The sequence below is a fragment of the Augochlora pura genome, chromosome 4, assembly GCF_028453695.1.
Source record: "Augochlora pura isolate Apur16 chromosome 4, APUR_v2.2.1, whole genome shotgun sequence".
Taxonomy (NCBI): Eukaryota; Metazoa; Arthropoda; class Insecta; order Hymenoptera; family Halictidae; genus Augochlora; species Augochlora pura.
In genome coordinates this window covers 6,892,861-6,918,459 of record NC_135775.1, presented here as the reverse complement: position 1 = coordinate 6,918,459, position 25,599 = coordinate 6,892,861, and the positions used below count along the sequence as shown (strand labels likewise).

General features: G+C 40.6%; 2 protein-coding genes across 9 annotated transcripts in view; one reads left to right on the top strand and one right to left on the bottom strand.

Moving 5' to 3' along the window:
• The window catches only part of LOC144468308 (choline/ethanolamine transporter flvcr2a), a 41,287-nt gene extending 40,041 nt beyond the window's left edge, over window positions 1-1,246 (bottom strand). Inside the window, exon 1 of the mRNA XM_078177703.1 lies at window positions 1,143-1,246. Within this exon, the coding sequence (XP_078033829.1) occupies window positions 1,143-1,148 (6 nt within the window). The 5' untranslated portion in view covers window positions 1,149-1,246. The remainder of the gene's footprint in view (window positions 1-1,142) is intronic.
• LOC144468306 (uncharacterized) overlaps window positions 1-25,599 on the top strand; it is a 79,158-nt gene that overhangs the window by 7,406 nt on the left and 46,153 nt on the right. The window contains exons 1-2 of one of the 8 annotated variants that reach the window (XM_078177689.1): window positions 8,674-8,879; window positions 9,249-9,524. The exons of 6 other annotated variants lie outside the window; for them this stretch is intronic. In XM_078177689.1, coding sequence (XP_078033815.1) covers window positions 9,445-9,524 — 80 coding nt within the window. In that variant the 5' untranslated portion in view covers window positions 8,674-8,879; window positions 9,249-9,444. Of the gene's footprint in view, window positions 1-8,673; window positions 9,525-25,599 lie in introns of those variants that run through there. One more of the 8 variants, XM_078177690.1, reaches the window with a different exon arrangement.

Sequence of the window (25,599 nt, the reverse complement as noted above, 5' to 3'; positions counted from 1 at the left end):
GAAGCAATATTATTGCGGATACTAGAAAGCGTCAATCAAGATGGAGGACATGTCCGAGCAACCATAAAATTCGGTAAAAAGGAGCGTTCGTCCGTTTTTGCAACGCCCTGTACGTGCTCCTGTTTATAAACGAATATGTTCCCCGCGTGTACCAAATATGTGGCCGTGCAACGTGAAGTTTGGTATGCAGGACCCGCTTTTATTTACTCTCTTCCTCTGACCAGTCGGACGAGTGTCGCTCGATATTCTCCTTTTTTCGCCGGACACCGGGTAAATTACTTTTCGGCGATTTCCCCTGACGAGGGGAGGAGCTAAGGTCCCGGGTAGACTGAAATTGACCTTAAATTGCCGAAGAATTTCGGCTAAAAAAAATGTCCGACAATATCGCGTCCGTTAGCATTTTTATTACATTTTATGGCGAACGAAAACCTTTTCTTATCCTGATATCATTCAGAAAAAGCAGCAGATCAAATTCCTATAGTACAGCTTTGCTAATTAGTTCTTTTTTCGTTTAATTCATCGGTGAAGTTTTATTCAGAAATTGTTTAGAAATTTATTCACCCGCGATTGAAAATTTCTTTGACAACGTCGTGTTTGCTGAATTTTCCGAAAAGCGTCAGAACATTTTACAGCTTACAAATAACGAGTTATAAATAGACAAGTGACGGTGAATTTAACTATATCTTTCTCTTTTATATTTGTCATTACGTTTCATTGTTTTAACCATAGAGTTATAATTGTTCAATAACAACTATTGAAAAGAGATAGGCTAGAGGAACCTTAGATCTGTTTCCTGGCGTAATTAACGTTATATTTATCAATTAAAACGTTCTGTTGTATTAAAAAACGAGCAAAATAAAAGAATAAGACAATTTAATCTGCCTTATTCGATAAATATAAAGCTAATTATACTCGATAACAAAACAAGAGCACAGCAACTAGTCAGCTCACAGCAGTGACTATCCTATCCCCTTATCAAGCAATGAACAAAAAAGAGATAAAAAAAGTCACTTGACTAGATTTTCCAATATTGAGTCATTTTCCTTGATGAAAATGTTTTAATGCGCATAAGAGGCAATTTATTCCGTAAAAGCGAGTGCGAAGTAAATACGTTACTTAAAGTCAGTCGAAATGTTACTCACTGTCATCGTAGATATTAGAAGAGCTCTGAATAATCCCGACCACCGTGTGCACTAGTAAATATTCAACTGAAGCTGTTCAGGTCGACGATGTCCACTACTCATTGTGGCCAAGAAATTCCACGGCATCCGGCGATACCATGCCCGCAAAGAATTTGTAACACCTGCCTTCTTTTCCTGCACTGTGCTACAATATCAGTTAGTCATGCGTTACTCGTCAATAATTGTTACCGTTAAATAATTCATATTCTCGGTGTCACGAGTTAACTAGTTCGTTTTTTTTTTTTAGCAAGGCAACGCTAATCCATTTCCGTACAAACTCTATGAATTTAGCTTTTTATCACAGTAATTCAGCTTCTTGCACTACGGATTCTCATCGACGCAAAATTCGATCTGCGGCAAAATATTCCGAAAACGATAACGCAGAGACGAGTAATAAAACTTCCATTAAGAAAACGGTTGTATAACATGTGACTAGGTATGCACTCAAAACCACGGTTCGAGGCGATTATCTATCAAAGATCGCGCGTGCTAATTGTTAGGTAACGAACCAGCTCCCACGTTTTATAGCATTCATAAAATACCATTCGTATGAAGAGATCGCAGATCTTGATACGAAACGAAACTATATCCGAAGATCGTTTTGAATTTCATCCGCTCGATTTATTTATGGACGCAACCGCCCCTAATCGTTTTAAAGACATAATGAGCTCATATTTTCTGAAATACTTCGGCAAATCGCTCGCAAACTATTAACACCAATTATACCGAGCATTAACTGAATTTATTTCGACATTTCACAATTTTTATTATAATACTCATTCATAACTCTTATTAATGCTCTTACAATCACTCATTCCTGGGAATCGGTCATTTTAATATCAACAATCAACGATTTTAAACCTTACGTTCAAGTTCAAACTTTCTCCTCTTCGAACACGCCATACTTTACTCGATCTCTTATTCGTGTTTAAAGTCATCAATGGTTCCACCTCGTGCTCGTTATAACTAGATCGACTTTATTTCTCGCATCTCGAACATCCATTAGGCAACGAATTATGTTAAAACGAGAGAATCGTATTATATTGAACGTCGATAATTATATTTCAAATGAAATTTCAGAAGCGTTAATATCTATTGCGAACAGTTGGATTTTTTTCTCCGCAGCTTGTTTGTGCGTGAAGCGTCGTCTTCTTGACAGCTACAGATAATTTGTTACCCGTACGTGGGCGACCGAACTATTTGCTTCAGATGTCAAAGTTAATTGGTACGCAAATCTATTATGTCTTCCCCGTGTTGTTAAGATCCATAGAACATAGGAATATTAGAAAATTAATTCACATCGTACTACTTAATTTTTTAATTCGAATTAAATTAAATAATATTCTAGAATTTTATGAAATTGTTTACGCTGTTGGCGCGGCAGTCAAAGTGTTAAACACGCTACTCCACTCTTATGAAATTTCGTAGACGATTGGCGTGGCAGACGCATTGTTAAAACACGCCCGGACAGAGTTCACCGTCCAAACAATAGCGGTTCGAGCAAGATATCCGGCGAGCCGTGCGCATCGACGAAATTAATTGGGCCAAACATTGTCTAGGCAAATGACGCTCCACCATAGAGACCGTCACCTTCAATAACACCGTGATTACGTGCCTCCCGTAACGTCGTTACGCACGGTTAATTAAGTCAATGGCGAGAAGTTTCGTATCGCCGGGGCAACGAATCTCTCGCGGTCGTCGCGCGGTTTCCTTTCCGCGCGGCTCCTCCAGCCTTAATGATTCAGTGCAGATCGATATCAGGCCCGCGTCCCGAGGTAACGAGCCCGGTGCATTGTTTCGACGTAAGTTGACCCAGATGAAGAAGTAATTTCTCAACGAGCGTGAACCGGCCGCGAGAACGCGTGCCGGCCGTGAGAGCAAATAATCCCGCGGCGCGGCGCGGCCCGATCCGCCAACCCGTTCGCACCATCCGCGCCCGTTAATAAACGCCAAGAGGATGTGCACACCTTCCGATCGAGCCCCGACATTCTTGTCAATAATTCACCGGACCCCGTAAACAACGCGATAAAAAGTTCTCGCCAGCCCTTCCATTATTCATCGGCCGGGATTCAGCTCGGACACGTTTGTCGCTTCGATTTCCTGCCACAATTAGTCGACCTCGGTTTAGTCGATCTTCCCGGAGATTGTCTTGTTACGCGGTTTCCGGACCCCGGATTTATGGTATTCGACTGTTCCTATGGATCTCGATTTTCGGAAATTATTTTGCGGCAGTGATGCAACTTCTTTTACGGCCTAAGTAAATAGCAATAGTTGCATGTTATAGTAGAGAGAAAATACTATATCGGACCCATTCTTTTTGAAAATCATAATTTTTAACATACTTTTATTAAAACTAAATACTGAACGCGTATAAAATAAACAACAAGGGCAAAGAGTATTATACAGAGTTCGATTTATGTGGTATACTATATTTCAAATATCGTATATCTGATTATATATATCACTTTCGCATTATCCTTTAAATCATCATGAACATAGCTGAAGAACGTGAAGCGATAAAATTAAATTTTACAATTGGAAAATAGAAAACATATTCGAGGAAAGATGGTTACGTTCCGCTAAACTATAATTGAATGAATTGGAGCAAATTTATAATAGCGAGGCGTTCGAAAAAAATAAATGAAATCGGAGAGAGCTGAACAATTCGCCGAGAGAAAATATATTATGCGATAATGGCGCGGTGAAAAGAAATTGAAATTGCGTACCCAAAGGCACAAGGAATTGCTTAGTCTTGGCCGTCTCGAATTAGGTCAGTGAATTTCTCTCCGACGGAAACATAACGATCGCATAGAAAGACACAAGAACAAAAGGCTCGCCTATCTTATCGACATTTGGAAAAACCGCAACGGCAAACGTTTATTAAATGCAAATATTGTTTCGCGCAATTGGAACGTCTTATCTAAGATTTCTTCCTATTACCCGTTTCTCTTTCGAATTGCTTTCGATGAGTTTATCATAGTGGATGCTCCCACCGTAAATTACACGGGAACAGAGGAAGCATAGCAAAAAAAAAGAAAAATCTGGAATAAAAGTGGAGGCCAAAGAAACGCGAGGCACGAAGAAGTAAATTCATGCAAACTGTGTCGGCTGTCGGCGTGCTGGGAATTAGGGACGAGCGAGGAAGTTTACGAGAGGAACCGCGGATTTCTGCGACGCATGATGAAATGCAAAGCAGCAAGCGATTTCACGGGCAAATTGTCGACAGATGCCGGGGCTCGTGCAAACACGGAAAATGCGTTGGTGTGTTGCGAACGGGGCCGGGGAATTTCTGGTACCGTTAATAATCATGATAATTCGCGTCCGATAAACGGCCGATGCTTCGCTAACCTGGAACAGGTCTGTATTAAAGCTGCACGACGGATTAAATAATGCGAATCAAAGTAACCGTATATATATCGCAATGAAATAATTCCGTGGAGAACGTTGTATTATTCGATATTCGATTGCGCTTCTGCCGGAGGGGAGTGTTCTTGCTATCGGAACGGCGAATTTGTCGAGCAGAAAATATCCTAGATAGCTTTATTTTTCAATATTAATTTGATTGTATAAAATACTTCAACTTCATGACATTTTCCGAACTTTTGAACTTTTGATCCGAACAAAATGATAATATGCAAACGCTATGCGCTTGAATTCTAGTACAACCCCTGGGTATATAACTTACTAATAACTTAAGAATATTCATAGCTTTTGTACACTATTGAACAAGAAATACTAAACAGAGAGTAAAGAAATTTGAATACAGATTTAATTGCTTTCTTTTGGCTAACAAAAGTGATTATCAAAATAGCAAGAAGTTCTTCCTGTTTTCGTGAATTAGGGTTAATTTCGGTTATAGCCGGTAATTGGTACCGTACGCGCAATAAACAACGTCACAAGAAATATATTATTACAAAAGGAAAGCTAGAAAGCAGTGCGTCAGCCTGCAGGAACAATGACTTTCTGATTACAGGGTGACCATAGATATTTGTTAGAGCACATGGCAAGAAAATGTTCTAACTCGAAACGATTGCGTAACGCAACGGTATAATATTCATTCTGACAAGATGATTCGACACTTTCTCTTTTTCTTGAATGCTGAATTGAGACAGTTTCAACCTTTCCCAGGCGAATATCTTTTCCCAAACGCCAAAGATATTTCCCACGGAAAATGGCGATGCATCGACTAGAAATTCGTGTCTCGGAATCTTAATGAAAACTCATCCATAATTTCGAACGGTAATACCGCATCGCCAATACCGGGCAGGATAAGCAGAAAGAAACCTTCGACAGATAGAAATGAATGGAACAGACTGAATGACTTTTTTTTAACTGTAGAACAATAGTTCTGGCTACGTTCAAGGCTACGTTCGTCTACCTGTGCCGAACGCCTTGACAAAAGTAAACTTCATTTGCCTATGTAATATGCAAATATTTATATTTTGTCACAGGTACACGAAGCAATTCTTTTGTCGTCTCTATTTTGCCTCGCACGTTTCTGATATATATGTATAATAACTATAAAACAGATCCTTGTGTTAATGGCTATAATTTATACTTTAGATTTCGAAAAACTAATTTTCTTCCCGAATTTTTTCCCTCCGGTTAATCCAGCTGAATATCTCTAGAACTGTCGATAATACGTAATAATGTTACAGATGAAAGTTTGATTATGTCAGACGGCACATAATGCAATCTAAATGGATAATACTCGAACTCACGACTCGAGTGCGAAAGATTGGTAACGACCGCGGACGGTTCGTTGAAGGATTATCTATTGCAGATCGTCGATGCGTCCCGAAGCACCTTCAACGCGTCAAGAATAGTTATTGTAGTTCGCCGCACAGTGGGACGCGATCCGCGAGCGTTGCGAGGCGTTCTATCAGCTTCGTCTTCCGATCGCGACGCTCTCACGATCTACCACGTTGTACTCGATCCCCCTGTGTTGTTCTCGTTCCTCCGACACACATCCAGGAACAATTGAAGCCGTTGGCGCGTGGTCCGTTTCCCGCGAAAACCGCTGTCAAACAACGCGCCCGTGATTGACGCCCTGCCTCCCAATTGACGTCCGCGCTAACAAGTATCTCTTCCATTTTCTATTGTGCGTCCCGACAGTGGCGTTTCGCGTGACGCAAAAATTACCGATACGCGCGACGCGCGAGGAACAACCATTTGTGACAATTATCAGGCTGCTGTCAAATCCAATGAAATTGGATCTGCAATTCGAACGCGTCAATAGTCATCGAGCGACGGTGTGAATGACAGAGTGTACCCTTGTTCCAACGCGGCGTTATAAATAATTTCTTCTTTAATTGCTCGATGGACATCGATGCATATATTCAATGTATTAAATGTATTAAATATATAAGTACATTAAGAAATACATTAATAGATGTATAGAATATCTAGACGTACATTTAAATCTCATACAGTTCATCGAAGTAAAAATTCACCTGTTTAATGTTTCAATTTTCTATATTGCTTGTAAGATATATTTTTAATCTTTTATGCTTCTATAATCGTCTGATATCAGCTGGCAATAATTAAAATATATTTATTCGTAAAGTAAAGCAAGTAAAAAGCAAGTGGAAAAACGGTTTATTGATTAAACATTTAATACCTTGAGTGTCGTTCCTCGCGGATACTGCTTTCAAGAACGCCCTTTCGTGCGAAAATTCTCGGCAATCGATCCACGAAATACGCGTGTATCTCGTTGCACAATCCGTCAATACCGATAATGTTAATCGGCCGTGGACAATGCTGCACAGATGAGAGGGAATTTACACGGCAACCCGTGCACGACGTACGGAGGCGTTTAAGAATGCGGTCGATGTATGCTAACGCCCACGGGGATCGTAATGTATTCGCGGCGGGTTCGTTGAAATTTGACGGCCGTTACGAAAACAGTTATCCAACCCTACGCTTCCTCGACGTAATATAGGAAACGGAGGAAGCGGCTGATAACATGAATTTTAATGAGCGTAATCCCGTCCGTGGGAGTTATTACTCCATTTACCCAAGGATTCGCGGACGGCTAAAGATGTTCTTCTTGTTGCTGGCGATATTTACACCGAATAAAAATTGCGAAGAACTTGTTGCCAGTGCTGGCAGAACGAGATACAGGCTCGGGCTAGGACCGCTGTAAGAAGCAACTTTTGTACGATTACGTGGAACGATACGGAAACCGGTGGATGAATATTAAATTCGAACGGTTGAACCACCGCTCGGAATCTTTGAGTGCCTGGCCAGTGACTGGACAATCCTCTGCAATTTTTCTTGTTTTATTCGATTGACTAGGTTTGGTATATTTGTCCTAGAAAAATCGATGTCATTGTGAAAGCGGGGTTGCGTCGGTAATTGATTGTATTCATCCTCGACGAGCTGTAATTCCCACACGGTAAACTTTTTCTTCGGAACGAGGTACATACTCGACGAAGTTGGTAAATACGTCCTACACGACTTCGACTAGTAGTACAAGCTTGTATAAACCGATTAGATAAACATCGACGAATCAACAATCAGAAAACAGCTTATTGTCGTAATTCTGTCGCAACTACGTGTTTGGGAAATCGTTCCTTAATTTAAACATTTGATTTCAATGGAGCTACGATCGAAGCAATGATTGCCTATTGTCCCAATTAAAAATGATTTACAGACTTTTCATGGAAAACTATGTAATACTAAAAAATTTTATTCAGATGTAAATGGATCCAGAGTCATGCCAATTAGGTATAATTACACAATAAGGTACAATTATACAATAAAGTTCAATTACTAAGAAATTCATGGTTAACAAGTAATCAGTTTTTAAAGTTCAATGAATAAGTAACAAAATAATTATAACTGGCGAAAAAATATTAGTATAGTGAGATCAAAAAATTAAAATGAAAATCAACGAACAAAGATACAATAGCAAACGCAAAATGCGCAACAGCTAGTTAAGTAATGAGAAATCGTTTACACGGGGGTGCGAAGAACATAAGGGCTCAAAGATCAACAACCTAATCATTTGGATGCGTGAAGACTAAAGCAGAGTGCACTGCAGTCGAAACAGCGCCTTACCTGTGTCCGAACGTGGCGCGGCCCGCAGACAGGTGCGTCCACGTGTAACCTCGGCGCGCACGTGAGGTCAGTATCGGTTCGTGAATCCGGAGAAGGACCGGAAGCTCGCATGTGCGGTCGACCGATTAGTGATGCGTGTCTCGACGGTATCATCGACCCGGAGGATGAGCAACTAAGGTAGGCGACGTGGTGGGGAGAGGAAAGGGGGATGGTCGTAAAGGCGAAGAAACGTGTCGTAGGATCACTGGTAGGCGAGAGCCGCGAAACGGGTGTCGTTAATGGTAAAACGTCATTACACAATGGCCGACGTATCAAACCATATTAAACAATAGGTTCGACCGGCGCGGCATGTAGGGGGACCGGAAGCAGAGGAGGAACCGTACGGGGAGCCGAACAACAGCTGCCTCATTGTTGAGATGCTACGTGTCGCGGATAGTCAGTCGGCCGTTCTGTTCTGCCACATCTGTTGCCGTTAGAGTGCGGTTCTTTTTTCTTCTGTTTTGCTCGCAAAAAACCCGCAAATCGATCGGCCAACGGTGTCTGTGATTTGCGAGCGTTGTTTCCGCCGCCTTGGAAAAACCGCAGGATCGATGTGCAGGAGTTCTGGTGTCGTTTGACGCGGCCGCCGTTGGTTTGGTAACAGTTGTCGTGGTTGCGATATTTCGCTAACATGTCGACTATCGGTCGCGTATAGCTGGCGCTGTAGCCTAACGTATATGTGTAGCCGATGCGTAGCTGAATTTGAAAATGATTTTATTTGTCTCATACGAAAGTACGAATAATGGAAATGTCTCATGCTTAATACAGATAGAAGCATGTAGTCTAGAAATCGCTGGATAGAACTGTAACTTCTCTCTCCTCTCTACTTACCTTTCGTACCGTAGATTACTTAGTTTATGTGGTTCTTCAATGGCCAATATCTCGATAGGTCAATGCATTAAATACGAAATATGATCTCAATGAAACCTGATTAAGATGGTTGTAATTTCAACTTTCTTTGCACAGAATGCGGAATAGTGGCTGTTACATATACGTGGCACCGATAGCGAGCGTGTTAAAGAATTTGGCAACAGTGATTGTCGGGACAGATTGAAACAGTGTTGTTCGTTAAGATCTATATCGGTGGTGATTCGGATCGCGAAGGTTCGTGTTCTGGATGATCGGTGGTTAGCTGGTTCAAAGGAAGGTTCCCGAGTGCTTCATGAAATCGGGCGAGACGAGACGGTTGATCAAAATTTTCCTGCTACGGACCATCCTGTGTCGGAGAAAGCGCGAGAAACGGTAAGAACAGGGCCCGGGGGCGACGCTCGCTGGTCTGGAAACCGCTTATCCATGATCAAAATTAAGAGCATCCATTTGAAAAAGGGACAGCCAATTCGCCCGGAGAATTATTTCGCACGTGAATTAAACAATTACGTCTCAAACGCGCGCACATCGCCACTCGCATGCAGCGAAGACTAAACCTGTGGTTTAATATTTTAAAATTGCAACATTTACGGCGTTCAAATAACTGGTCTCACTTTCAACTTCGCCAACTTCAACGTCGATAATTTACTTCGTTCGCGGAGCTATAAGGAAACCGGTACTCTCTTGCGTTTCATAGCTTCAAGCTTTTCAATTTTTATGCAACTTATTGAAGGTTGATGTGGTTGAAAAAGATAAAAAGACTGTTGTTGCAATGTGTAACGTTACATCAACCAGTCATTACGACAGATCTCAGGCAATTGTCGATTTTCTCTAACGAATTGGACAGTCTCTAATAGTCCAATTAACACCTCGTCATTAAATCAATAAATTATATCTCATAGCGTAATTCATTGTGCGAGATTTTTAAAACTACCTACTTTCTTGAATCATTTTAATAGCCTTATATAATAGGGCTATTAAAGTGCCCTAATAATGGTATTAAGACTATTTATATTTAATAGCCCTAATAGCCCTGTATAATGTATCCTTAACCTTTATAGTTAAATCAACAAAATATGCATCGCTAAACAGCGAATTTTTATACAAAATAAAAATTGACTGCATTAACTACAGAATGAAAAAGCTACGCAGACAATTCTTCCTTCTTTGAATAATTTCATTTAACTGCAACTAAGTAGCAATATTCTGATGTCCTTGAAATGTTTTTACTGTTGTATGTGTGATCTACTAAATTTTGCAATTGCATAAAATCTGCAGTCTACTCATCGCAGATACATTGACCCCAAAAAGTATTCATAACACCGTTTAAAATAAAATAACTGGTTTAGAAATAAACCAAACGTCTAGAATTTCTTTAAGATTATAAAAAGTTTACTATACAATATCTACAGAAAATGTTAAACATTACATTTGGTTGGAATAAGATGAAAAGCGATCTTTTATCAACTTCTTTGTCTGCGTCTTTTTCTGATCGCGACTCAACTTAATCGCCAAAGTAGAAGTCTATTTCCGCGGCAATAGGTGAAGGAAAAACGTCCTCCGAGATGAACAAAGTTGGAGGCACCTAAAGGAGGGAACTGGGTGACTTTTTACGTCGAGTAACGCGCGATTAAATAAAATAGATGAAACCTCTTTCGAGACAACCGTGCGACGACGATCCGGCCGCCGGAAACAGCGAACGGACACACCGAGCCGATCGATCGAGCCGCGATTCCGGCCGCGAACGCGCCCGTACTTTCTATCGATCGCAAGAAGATCGAGGTTAACGGTTTTCTGCGATACCGAGGGATCGGCCGTGGTGAGCCTGAGCGAATCGGGCCGTGCCCGAGGTGCTCTAAACTCGGCGTGTTCGCAGTTTCATCGGTTCACCGAGCCGAGAATGTTAATTGCTCGGCCGTCGAAGATATACGGTGGACACAGAGTTCACTGGGTTGCTCGGCGCTCGCACGTTTCTTGTCCGATGCAATTATGCCCGCCGACCGGCGATGAATGTTTGAGTCGATTGCGTGAACCGACCGCGATGGCAGCTGTCTGCGGTCAATATGAAATTGGACGAAAGTGGAAGTTGACTGCGGATTTCGGGCGGGGACGCGCATAACTTCTCTGCCGCATTTATCCCCTAATTGTCGCGACGGATAATTGGAATTTAAGGCGTTGGAAGATTTAAGTATAGTACGGTCAACTCGTTAAAATCGTTAACGAGGACAAAATATTTTTAGCAGACTTTTGCAATTTTTATTTTGCACGAAAATTATACAACTCTCGCCGTGACTTTTTAATTTTATCTTCTTGCATATACTCATTTATATTAATTTCTGATTTTCGATAAGAGAAGAAGCAAATTTTGTTTCGATTTAGAAAAAATGTGCAACAATCGTAGATCATGCATGAAATCTTCGTCACGAGTCCTACTCATAGTTGAAGAGGTTAAGAACGAATGTGACTCGATTCTTTTAAATAAAAAAAAATTGATTCTCGTACCATCAATATTCAAGCATTCATATAAGAATTTTATATTTCAAGAAATGACTCCAATTGAAAAGTTCTAATCATCACCTAACTGTGAAAAAAATGTCAAGCAAGAAGTTAAAGTATCTTCCTGTGCGAATTTATTAATTCGACAAACGGTTTATTCCTCAACAGTGATTCGTACATTGAATCGGGGGGAAGATTGCGTACGCTTTTAATCAAGATTCTAGAAACCCAATTACCGTACGACGGACTTCCGGTAACGAAACGAACCTCCGCCGCCGGAAGACTTTTTTTCACGAGCGAATTCAACCCCCGCCGTGCTATTTTCGACGTCTAATGCGCACGCCTAACGATCCATCAATCAACATCGAGTTGACCGAAGCAGCGCAAACATTGCTACCCGTCGATGTTCCGCCGCGTACTATCCGATGAATTGCGGGTAATCGTTCGATTAGCGTACTAATTCCGTGGACAAAAACGCCCACGCGGAAAAACACGATAAATTGGAAACACGTGCGGCAATTTCGAGATATCTAGTCAACATTTGTCCACTGTGTAAAGCGATGCTGAGACGATAGTTACACGCGAAGAAAAAATTTCTAAGGATACATGTATTTCCATCCTGCGAGATCACTTTTACTGCTGCAGTTCCCGGTCTTCGGATCTGTATGCAAATTCATATTTTCGCAGACCACTCTGTGAAAGTCGAGAAAATCTTTTTCGTGTAGCCGGAAGATTTCTTGCGATAGAAGCTGAGTAGAAACGTCGTTGATGCTTATTTATCTAATCCTTGTATTTCGCAAATTCTCATGCATGATTAAAACGTTGTTGTGTATTGCTTTATGATTGCTTTCGCAACCACTTGTCTACTTTATGGGTAGTAATTTGCTGGATAGAAACGGATTTCACACCGTCGTAAATGCGCGTATGCGTTTGCTATAAAGTATAAAGTGATAAGAGGACGTTATTCGTTTTCACGTGTAACGCATTCGATTTAAAATCCGCATTGAAAGTTTGACTACATATTAGAAGTTCAATTTACAAAAATGCAAATTTTGCGAAAGAGAAATTTTAATATTAACAGAAGCCAAATTCCTGGTTGAAAAATGTACAGTGTTTACCAGTTGTGTTGGAAAGTTACAGTCTGAAGGTTCATAATTTTTCCATTCGGAGATTCGACTCTTCGGACGAGGATCACGGGACCTCCGATTTTTGGGACGCCATAAAATGATTACCGACATTCGAATAAATCGTAGAAAGCGTTATAAATCCCTGTTAGGACCGTTCGTTATCCGGCTGGCGTCTAACGCGGACGACAGCCGCTTTCGATACGCGAATGTGTTTATTATGTAAGCGGGGAACAACAAGAGAGAGAGAAGAAATTACATGACCGTTATGTAACTGGATTACTTCAGCACGTGGACTTGTGAAACGTCGACGGCAGGTTGAACGGGGAACGCGCTGCCGCAGTCGCCGATGATGTTAAACGAACACCTTGATTATGAGATTCGCAAACGAACGGGGAACTTCAGGCCACGAAAATACTGCCAGATTAATTCGTAAATAAAATATTGGATCAGGCTGATGGATATATACAGGTCAGATTGATGAAGTTCACGTTACTAACACTATCAAAGGACATTGGTTTTTCAAAGACCTATTTGTGTTTCAAGGAAATAAATAATTTCAGCGAAACAAATATTCATTTATAAACAAATTCTTGTATCAACATTCATTTACAAACGAATTCATGTGTGTTAATATTCATCTTCAAATAAATTGGTGAATCAATGTTTATTTCCAAACAAATTCATGTGCCAATATTTATTTCCAAACAATTTCGTGTACCGATATTCGTTTACGAACGAAGTTATGCATAATTTACAAACAAATTTATTTATCAAATATTCATTTACAAGAATTTATGCAGTCGCGAAACAGGACGCATTTGCGATATGTGCAAATATCTGAAATATTGAAAAACGTGCGCATTAACATTTTTTATTCATTCTCATCAGAAAAATGAAAATTTCCATAATGATCTGGAGTAATGGTCTATAGCAAAAGTTATAGTAAATATTTGCTTTGAATCAAATTTATATCAACTAGTTCTCGCGAATTTTACTTTTCTATAAGTTAACGCCTAGACATTTCAGGAGACTTTCTTATCCGAAGATTTATTTTTGTAATATCCTGATACCAAAACACACTATTATCTAAAAATTTTATTCAAGTTTTCCACTAGGCGATAGTATATATAAATAATACAATGATTAGATAATAGAACGTCTGGATAAAAGAATATTGTGAAAATAAATATTCGGATAACGGAGTCTTTATTGTATCAGTTCCTTGCAATTAATTTAGATTTTCAATTTTAATTCTAAATCGTTTCTAAAATCTTTCAATTATCTAAAAAACATCAGCTAATGTTATCTACGTATTTCGAGCTATATGCTTGATTTTAGGACGGAAGACAATTTTATTCTCTTAACAACAATATTAAATACATTAAATGCAGAAAACCAGCCCTAAAAATTCTAAATTAAAGCCCTAGATTAATTAAACTGAAACTGGAAAGATAAAATTTATCATAGTGAACAGTATATTTTAACTCTTTAACATCCTAAACGTCCCAGTGAAATTCAATTCAATAATTTTAAATTGCAAGTAACAGTAAAATTAAATAGAAGTATTTTAGTAAACTAGTCCCTCTAACATCTCCAAAAAATTGAAGTCGTTCGGTCCAATTTTCAAGAGGTTATTAGATTTCGTAAGATACGCGAATACCTTAGACTGTCGCTGTGTACACAACTATGAAGAAAATTGTGCGGCAAGTAGCTGCGGATATGCAAAGTCAACATCATCGCGGACGTCATTCATTATCCGCGCGGTTAATGAAAATTCCGCGACAATTCCGCGAAACAATTGGATTTTCCGGTGCATTAGAGCAGAGTTCAAGGCTTCGTAATAAGTTAAAGCGGTGTGCTTTTTTACAGGCCGGTTGCTCTGATAACAGTTCAAATAGTATGCCGTCCGTGGAAACCACGAAAATCCGGGACACCGAGGTCAAGCAAACGCTAAAGTCTGCCGGTGCGGACGAGAATTTACGGTGTTTGCTAATGGAAACACGGAATCGCGAAATCGCGCGGAAATGAAAAGCGAGACGTATCAATTTCCGCGCGTACAAGACCCCGTAAACGTGACACGTATTATTATTTACTGGCAAGGATCGGTTCTTAATTGGAGTGTTCTCACGAAACCGTCGCGGCGCACGCAATCGTTCTCGCTACGATCACGTTGTTTTCGAAACCGGAAGCCACTCGCTCTAATTAGATTCTCGTATACCAGTTTTCGAGTTTGCTTTGCATCACTTCCCTAAAATTAATCTGTCTCTTCACTCGTCGAAGATGTAATAATTAAAATATGTCATTGAAGTATCTTCCGTTTTACTTTGTCCTCTGACCAAACAACTTCTGTGATAGCATATTTTATTACAGAATTTATTCTCTTTATTCTGTAATATCACACATATTTTATCGTTGCGTTTGTCGACAATTTATTAACAATTGATGCTATCATTAAAGAGATTAATGCAAACATAAAAAGCACACTTTCTGGCGAAACCCATTTTCTTCTGTTTAATAACATTTAGATTCGAACGATAAACTCAGATTTCCACAGATTCATTTATAACCACCAACGGCAATAAAATGCCGACTTTGTTGTATCTACCGTTCGTAAGAATGTTAAAGGAAAGATTGGATAACATCAGATGTTGGATAGATTTATTAAGTTATCCTGAAATAAATTAGAACTTTCTAGTCTATTGTAGGACCATCTTGCATTAGACATTTATGCATATATTTATTATGCAACGTACCATATATAAACGTAAATGTCTCTCTAAAATTTAATATCTCGTTTAATTGCTATCGTGAGTTATGTTTTGATAAGCATTGCGATGGAAAGGAATAGTTTCGTGTGAACTTCAAACGGGACGTGATACGGTACAAACTGTGCATTATATTCAACTGTGTAATTGATCTTGAAAAATAGTATCGTTTACTATTAATTTAGTGAAGGATACGTAAATCGCGTGAAATTTTATTTTATTTCAATGTGCGGCTATTTTATTGTTTGATTTTATTCAACAGATTTAATGCCAGAGAATCGTTCTATGATTTCACATAATTCGCGATCCACTATTATCTCACGGCCTGATAAAATTATTTCAGTCGTATATATCAGATACCGATCAATCCACGGCGATTAATAGGCTTTCCTCGCCTAGAATCCTATTATGGGAGTGCTCCGGCGCGGCGCTACCAGGGCCTACTTAGGCTGTGTCGCCGGTAGCATTGCCGGAGTTGCAAATGAGGCCTCCTTAAGAAGTCTCGGAAAGGTCAGAAGTCTGCACGTTTCGGCTCCCGACCGATTGCTTTTTAATTTTATGCACGCGAAACGTGACCAAGCTTGTCTTCTAAGCGGCAGAGGTCTTCCGGGCGCTGAGTAATGTGTGTTGACTTCTGTTCAACACGAACGTACCGAATCGAAAGTCCCCTTACGGTGAACAATCTCACGGGAATATTTCATGAGGTTCGTAAACAAACATTTCGTCGGAAATACTTTGCCCCGCGAAAACACGTTCCGCTCTTGCCAATAATATTTTCAAATAAGCGAACGACAAACAATTTACGTTGCCTGTTAGCGGTGTTCTCGGTCTTGCGATATACAGTCGTGGACAAATGTGCTAGATGATGAAAAAAAGACAATCAATATTTATACGGTACATAGGACACAGTGTATCGAGTAAAAAAGTCTTGTGAACATAGTTAAAAAAGTCCACCGTTCTCGAGATCTAAAGATTTCGATTTGCTAGCATCGTGACTGATATTTTTGCTTCCATCGTAAGCGATGTTTACTTCAGTGATCATAAATCGTGCTCTGAATGTCCTCATTCAATTGCCGACAGTAGATCTCATCGGGAGTCAGACAATTGTGAATCAGCGATTCTGGATGTTAATAGTATTACACGGTTATTGTCAATCATCATGCTGCAACACGAAAACGTTTATATATCAGGAACAGTTAACTTATTTTGACTCATCTTTATTAAGCTTATCCCATATACCATATAAATATTGACTGCTTTTTTTAACACCCTGTATGTGACCACATTTCAAACATTTCTAAAATTGCACCAAACGATTACTATTTTGTTGAGACGATAACAAATTTGTTCGCAAATTTTTTCAAACATTGCAATTGGGTGGACTATAAAAAAAGTTCCTCAATTTTTTTTATCCGAGAATAAATAAAAATTTTAAAGTATGCAACTGTTAGGTATCTGTAGCTCACATGTGTTCAAAAAATTTCGTCGAATTTGGTCGATTGTGCTGCGTAATACAAACAACTAAAGATTACGAAAATCGCATTGTTTCACGACTTTTGGAATTTTGTTATCTTTCGATGCCTGTCACTTGTTTGTACGTCAATCAATTTTGATAAAATGTTCAGCATGCATATAAATCATCGAGACCTAAAAGTGCATCGTTGAATTTTTATATATGCTCGGATAAACAAATTGAAAAACGTGAATTTTTTTTAATAATTTTTGTCTAGTAATCTAGTTTCTCCGACATCTCGAAACATTTAAATCGTTTAGTTCAATTTTAAGGAAGTTATTCTCTTTTAAAGGGTGACCATATACTAGGTGTCCAAATCGAAGCAGACCACTTAAATATCTTCCTTGCTTTTAATTATAGGACAACCGCTCATGGCTCATTTCGAATAGTTTTTAGATAGTAATATTGTGGAAGAACAAATTATTTCCCAAGTAATACTTTTAAATTATTTTATAATTTCATAAAATTTTTAATAGTTGAACTCATCTTTAGATGAGTCAAAAGTCAACTCTGAGAGAAAGGTCATGCTACAAGCATCTACATATGAATTTTTGTATCTGCTATAAGTTGCAATAGATTGAATAAAATATTCAAAATGTGGTATACATAATTATCGGAAAGATAAGGGACATATTTCGGTGGCCTGCTTCGGCCTGCATACCTTCGATATTTGTTTGCGACTTTACGGCCGTGGTCGAATGCGTTTCTGGAGGTATTTCTTCTGTTCAATCTCCGTTACGTGACGTGACCGTCGACGACGACGTTAATCGCACGATAGAGTCTCGGCAGAAATCAGCAGCGTGACACAATCGATCTTCTTATCGGTGATCAGGTTCTAAAATTATCGGCCGCGCTACGTATCTAGTAAATCTTTCTGGAGTGATAAAACGACAATTGATAGGCAGCTAAAGTAAACGTTTCAGGAAATAGTTTTGAGCAGTTTGTTCACTGTAATTAAGGGCTCATTTAATACAAAAAATATTCAGTTTTTTATGATTACATTAACGATTAAGTGACAATGGATTTTGTTAGATTATTTCATGAATTCTCTTCGTATTATCGTAAAATAAATACGTTGTGTAAATCGGTTTAAGAAAGTAGTTGCATTGCAATCCCTTTATTGAAGTACGAAACGAATGAGGACGAAACAATTATCGATAATTCTGAATTGAAAGTGACTTTATGTAAGATGGCAGATGCGAGGTGGTTTCAATTACATAGGGTTGAAATGAGAACGTTTTAAATGACACAATTACATAAACTAAATATAGAATCGAAAATAATATTTTAAAGAACATTGCGTCATATTTGCGACATGTATCGAACGAAGTATTTAAATGAATCAACAGAAATTCGACATGAATAAAAAAGTGACGTAGGTTATACAGAAAAAAAAATGAAAGTAAATTTGGTTGCATAAATAAATGAAAGATCACCATTGTATACTCGGCGACGACGAAAGGCAGACATCGGAGGATAAAATATTTAAATCAGCCACGAATTGAATAATACTGATGCTATTTTGCAAACTGCAAGCATAAAAATGATATTAAATGAGTTCGAAAACGATTGAGTTCGAAAACGATTGAGTTCGACGAACGGACTTTAAACGGGGAATTATTTAAATTGGACGGGATATATGCAAACCAAATAATCCTAAGTAATGTTTAGCATTTTATTCACAAAACTGCTACAGAAATAACTTATTTGAATTTTGTTGATTGGATAAATTAAGAAGAACTGCAGCAGGTTTGTTGCTAACCAATAAACTCGTCTGCAAAACGAAATGTTTGAGCCGCAGAAAAAAAAGATTCATATTCATTCACCCTGAGGTGATTCTAAATGTTTTTCTCACGAGAGTGCTACCGAAAAAATTATTTACACTTGTTGCACGGATAAATGAAGAACCATTGCATACGTGCCAACCAGCAGTCGGACTGTGCAGAACAAAATATGTGAATCGAACAAGCAAACGAATTCTAAATATAGCAAAATAATTGAACCGCATTTTAAAGATTTTTATTTCAAAAGTGCTATACAAAATTATTTAAATTTGCTTTCAGTAACTGAAACAAACAAGCGGGCTCCGCGGAACATAATATTTGAAGATAACAGAGAAAATACTAAATAGATCACCTTGAGGCAGTTTTGTGCAAAATCAATTACATGGATAAACGAAGAAGAAACATTCCAAACATATCGCTGACAAGCAATCGAACTCTGCAGATTATAATGTTTCAACATAATAAGAGAAATTCGAAAATAAGCATTTTCGAGTAATTGGTCCCGCAGAAATGGCATTGAAAAAATGAGAAACAAATTCGATCGAAGAGAGAAGTTAAAAATAACGAATATTGACGCTGCGAGCGGGAGTCGGGCACAGCGAAGTATCGAAGTCGGTCAGCAGAAATTCGATGGGACTCGGATGGAAACAGGCTGGAGAGCTACCGGATCGGTGCGAAGTGGGTAACCGTAGACAGTCCCGTGAAAGGTTGATGGACCACGTAACAATCGCTTTCGAAGTTACGTCACGTCGCTCGGTTTTCGATTTCGACCTATAACAACGATCGGGCCCGCCGACGATTTCGTCAATCTCAAATAGCGGGGTCTCGCCTCCGCAGCCGTCCGCGTTCGTTTCTTTCTTCCTCTTTTTGCTGTTGCCGTGGCGTCGCTAGCCGGCCGAGCCGCGGCGGCGTCGCGTCCGCGAAACGGCACAACGGTCGAAATCCAGTGAAAGTACACATTAATTGGTGAAACAGCGGTGCTCAACCGGGCGCCCCGGGGAAATGACTGTGGCTGCGGCCTGGCCAGAAATCTCCTACCATCGGAGAAGGCTCGTGTGCATAACGCCGAGTTTCCCCGCAACCAGTCCACTGTCACTTTCAAACCGGCAGCCCGACACAAAGGAACGAGCACCGGCAACGCGGCACGGTGTCCACAAAAATGGTTCACTGACAGACCATTGTAGAGGGACGAGCGATCTTTTTCGACACGGTTTTGACTATCGCTTGCACGTTTGCAACAAGCTCGACGATTTACCAAACTCCTTGTATCCTTCGAGGTGTTTAATGTGGCTATTAAAAACAATCCTGCGAGCTTGCCGTTTTCTGCAATTTTCATCGAAGAAGCGAGCAGGACTTGACTGTTCGGATTCGTGACCACTCGGGAAGATTCATGGTCAGTGTTTTGGAAAATCTGGAGAGACGCATCACGGTCAGTGGCCATTTTGAAAATCAACTGTGATTGTACATTATCGAAGACTTCTTGGAACTTTTAAAAAGTGTTTTGGCAAATCCTGAGAGAAGTACAACAGTTTGTTCGACCTGTTTGGAAGAATTGTGTTGGAATCCTTTTGAAAGCTCTTCGAAACTCTTGGAAAGTGTTCAGCCGTGCCCGGATTCGTCAAAGAATTTCGTGCGAGTGATTTAAACAGTTTTGGTGAAAAGTAGAACATCGGAAAGGCACTCGATAGCATTCAGATCGAATAGATCCGTACGGCTTCCTCGAACAAAACTGCGAATCCTTCAAGAATCTTGGTAGGACTGTGAAATACCTTGGAAAGCCGCGTTAGTCAGTCACGAATACAGGAGTGATGTCATCGGAATCATTTATACCTCGCTGGAGCTTTGGATGCGCGGGGAATGTTAACTCAGCTGCCAGCCGAATAATAATAATATCAATTGACCCTGCGGATTTATCTCGCGACGTCGCAGCTGGAGCCACGGTATAAAATCGGATCTCTTTGATCATATCACAGTCTATTTTTTCCGCTACTCCCGTGCAAACGCAGATCAAAGCGAAGCGAGGCGGAGCGAGAGAAGCGCGAGAGGAAACAGAGAAATAAAACCGCATTCGGGATCCAGCAGCGTGATTTCTTTCGCGGAGCAGCAGGATTACAGTGATCTAACCGCGGTCCGCGTCGATGACCACGGAACAATCTGCAGCTCGCCTTCTCGGCGGACTCTGATTTCCTCCCAGCGGCCCCAATCACGGTTGGGTATCTAATCGCCAGACAGAACGGCGGACCTCGAGCGTTAGACGAACGAGAAAAAGTGACGCGCGACCGGCCGGTCACCATTAAATAACACGGAGACGACAGATTCCGAAGAGAAAGGATCCGTGCGCTGAAAAATAATCTGCCTGAAATGTCAACTGGCCGGTTGACTTCTGATTCGGCAGAAGCGAAGCTAACGAGGTCGAGCTAATAAACAAACGGCGTCACGAGCAAAGTAGCTCTCGCCGCGAACAACCACGTGGAGACCGTGAGTAGGTGAAATAACAGTTTCCGGAAACTCGCGCTCGAAATACTCCGCTGAATGAGCAATTCTCCAGCACCGCTTTCGTCCATGCCTACCGCGCGACCGGTGCACGGTCGGAACAACTTGGCGGGAAAACTTTGCGAGGCCATAAAACCACCCTCGAAGACACGATAATCGATCTTCAGTTTTGTCGAAAAATCATCCGTTGAATCTCTTCGACAGTGTCGATCGTTGGTTCGAGAGTCCGTGTCGGAAGCGGGAGGCAACCAGCATGCAAAGAAGGAGAGCTTTTTCCGGCTAATTAACCCGGTGTGATGGATTACACGTTGTTCCGCGGAAGTTACCGTTCGTTTTTCCATTCGTGACGCGACGCGCGTATCCCTCGAGGCTAACTCGAGAGGGAAGATATCGAGGTGAATGTGGCGGAAGTCCAGGGAATCGAAAGTGAAAACCGTGCCACCATGTTGGCGTTGGTGTCAGGCATCATATCCACCTTGTTCCTGGAGGGTGAGAAGGTGGTCACGGGACAGGAGAAATATAACATGGCAACGTTCATGGTCCTGTTTCTGCTAATCACTATCGAGGTGGTCGTCGTCAAAGTGGTCACAGCCGACATGGAGCGCGACGAGGACAGTCACTCGGGTCTGAGAGCTGCCGCTACCTTTTTCGATCGAGAGGATTAATTTTAGCTTAGCGCGTCATCCAGAAGTCAACCGCGCGTTTGTTTGCAATTTTGATTATCAAAATACCGTCGATGATCTGCAATTTAATCGTCCGTGTAACATGATTTGCAAGTCGATGTAGGTAAATTATTTTTCCAAGCTTTTTATTACTATTTGTGCCAAATCGATACTTCCGGGAAACGATATCGAGATGTTGGCAAGTCGATCAAGATTCCGTTCAAAATTTTCGCGGGCGGATTCGCGACACGTTGCGGGGAGTTCGATCGTTCCGGCGGGTCGTTCCGAGCCCGGTTCTTCTGGATGCTAATGTTCCTGTAGCGTGACAAGCGAATGAAAGTGGAATGCCGAGCGAGTCGGTTTCGGCCAGCGGAACGAGTGCTGTCGGCATGCGAAATCACACTACGCGGAATAATTAGGGGATCCTGCTGGGCTGAATCACTTAGCGGGTCGGTGACAGTGTCCGACACTGTTGAATTACCTCGGCGCCGATCGAAATTGTCGCTGCGACGACTGCAGCGCAAAATTGCATTTTTAATTGGCCGGCTGCAAAGATAATGTTGTAATCCGTTACGAATGTACTGCGGCGTTTTACGTGGCCTGAAATTTCCACCCTCGGCTGGCAATTAATTTTAATTGGTTTGTCAATTCATTGCATTCACTTTTTATCTGAGCGCGGATAAAACAGAAAATTTATTGAACCTGCATTAAGATTTTCATTGTTTTTTAAAGACCAGAAACGAAATTGTAACAAAAAAATAGTACGTACACGGTGCCAGGTTGCTTTTATTTTTGGAGCAGTTTTTGGTTCGGAGTGAATACTGAAAATGCTGGTAGAAAAAACGTTTGAACTTAAATTAGTCGTATCATATTATCAACACGAGTAGATACGACTGTTAAAAAAATGTTTGATCATTTTCGATATTCATAATTCATAAAGTAAGATATAAAACAGTGTCCTGACACTTTAAATATTAAACTGCGATTTTTATCGCGCAATTGTCGCATGCAAAGGCAGAGAAATTTTCTATCTAATCCAAACGTATGAAATTTAAAATAATTACGATAAAAAATACTTATTTTACGGAAAGATCCGTAATTACATAACTGCATGACAACTCCGAATTCTTAATGATCAACCATGAATCTTCTTTTTACTGCTATTTCCGTAGTTAATGACTGTATAATATCATGATGATTTGTTGAACACGTTGTCGACCACCTTAATTTATTTCACATTGTCAAAGAAACGGCGCTCAATGGTCGATTATTATAAAAAGCGATCTTACGTCATTACTGAGCGGAATGATCTTTTTTTCAAAGAAAATCACTCGAGGCCTATTATAACGAGATCCAACGTAACGCAAAGCGTGCGAAGTAATTTTTGGAAACGTCATTTCACAACTTTCGACCAGTACCTGCAAGAAAATCCAGGATTTCCAACATCTTAAACAAAAGATGTCTCTCTCTCTCTCTTGACCCAATTATAATAAAATTATTCCGTTTGAAAAGGTGTACCAATACTTTCTACACCGACAGTACGTACTAGGCAGCGATGAATAGTTACACAAATATTTTCAATTTATAAAGTTTTTTTCTTAATCTTGTCCTTTTGTTAATTGTTATCGACCACTGTGCGTCATCTTGAGATCGCCAAGCCGATCGATCGGAAATTGGAATTCATTTCTTCGAGACTCGCGAGGACTCTCTTTCGATATCAAGAGCGTGAGATGCGTGGGGCAGCGAGGAAAGCAGGTCAAAACGCAACCAAACCGTGTAAAATAGTAGGAAACGTCGAGGAGAAAACGAGGCTTGTCTTCCTGGTTCTCGGCTTACGATCATGCTCGCACCACGGGAGAGACGGGAATCCATGCGCGAGACGGCTATTAACCGCGTAATCCGTCGAACCCGCATGAATAATTGATCGCACGCGTGTTCGCCGCGACCGAGACCGGCGCGAACAATGAACAAAAGTCGACGCGCCAAGGATGACAGTCGCGTCGCGCGTCGTTTCGCAAGTTGCAACGGAAGCAAAAGGTGTCGTCGGCCATCCGGCGAGCAAGTTGATCGGCACCCATCGTTTTCTCCTTCGAAACGTTCGTTAAAATAGTTCGCCGTCATTAAAGCGGAAGACCGACCAAGCCCGGGAGAAGAAAATTCAGTTCTATTTTGTTATTTCTTATTCGGCTTGGACGGTCTGTCTGTCTGCTGATGAATTTACAACCGCACTTACATGAATCAATGTCAGCGTTCGCAAGATTATACGAAACAGGATAAAAATTGTGATCCATTAAACTATCTCAGAGATAAGGATAATTGTTAGGTTCGTTATTTAAAGAAGCAATTACAAAGCCATTTCTTGTTGCACAAAGTCATTGAGAGATATATTAACCATTAACCGGACTGTCAATTGCTGACAGTTATTGTTTCAGTAATCACTGTATGTACCCAAATTAGAAAGTGCAAATAAATTTGCGTCGAAGTAGTGCAAACTTAACCGCAAAGTTAAATAGAGGGTCGTATGAATTTTTAAATAATTACATTAACCCGTATTCACGATGACACATTTGAAGTTGCACGGGGCCGTTGCGGCCATCATAATCCGGTTAAAGGTTAATAACTACCGGAAGAGAGGTAGAGTTAAAGACAGGCAATCGCCATGAAATGCGGCGGGCATGAGAGTAGTGAATTTCTTATATAACGATTGGATGGTACGCTGCGTTAGATAATACACGTTAGACTACGATAAATTACGTTTGGGTTAGATAATAGAAACTCATTTCTGTAGCCGCGAAAAGGATTGCTGGTGAGAAAGTGGGTTAGAGATTGCGGAGCTTCATATTTTGATCGGAATCGATTTCAAATTGCATCGGTCGCAATGTGATCGGATGCAGATGTGTGCGGTTTGGGTTGCGATTATTGTGATTTAGGGATGAGTTTAGTAAATCGTGGAAACTGGATGAATGACTATACAGTTATAATCGTCGTTGCCATTGAAAGGTTTTAAGTTAATCGTCGATATGTAGAAGACTATTAAAATATTGATGGTGTGTGTGCGTGTGTGCTCTCGATGCATAGAGCTCGTAAATGATCGCGACCGTCGCAGGAGCGGATCGGCGGTATCGATGTTACCGAATATCGAATAATTTCGTGTCTTCGATTCGATTAATCACCGGTTGAAACATCTTCTTATAGAAGCCGTTGCGCAACCGAGCGGTCCAGGAAAGTCGGCTGGATTAAACACAAGAAAGCATTTCGAAAGCGTATTTATTTAAACCCGTTATTGCGTAACGCGGCGTTACATGCGCTCGGTTACAAGCAGAGGTTACGACGCGCGTAAGTTTCGATTTAGAACGCGCGTGTCGCAGTTGGGCGTGCATGCAGTTAAACCGGCCGGCGCGCGATTGTTTGTACGCGATCATTGTAAATAAATGAAAACCGAACGATCGATAGCTGCGCAGCGATCGTCGAATAAAATTATCTTCGTCACACATGGCTCTCCGTTCTTTCAAACCTGAAAATGTCTTCGTTGCACAACGAGGCGCGGATCAAAAGTTATGCGAGCGGTTTCTGTTTGAAAAATAATTTCTGCGAATGGTTATTAACGATT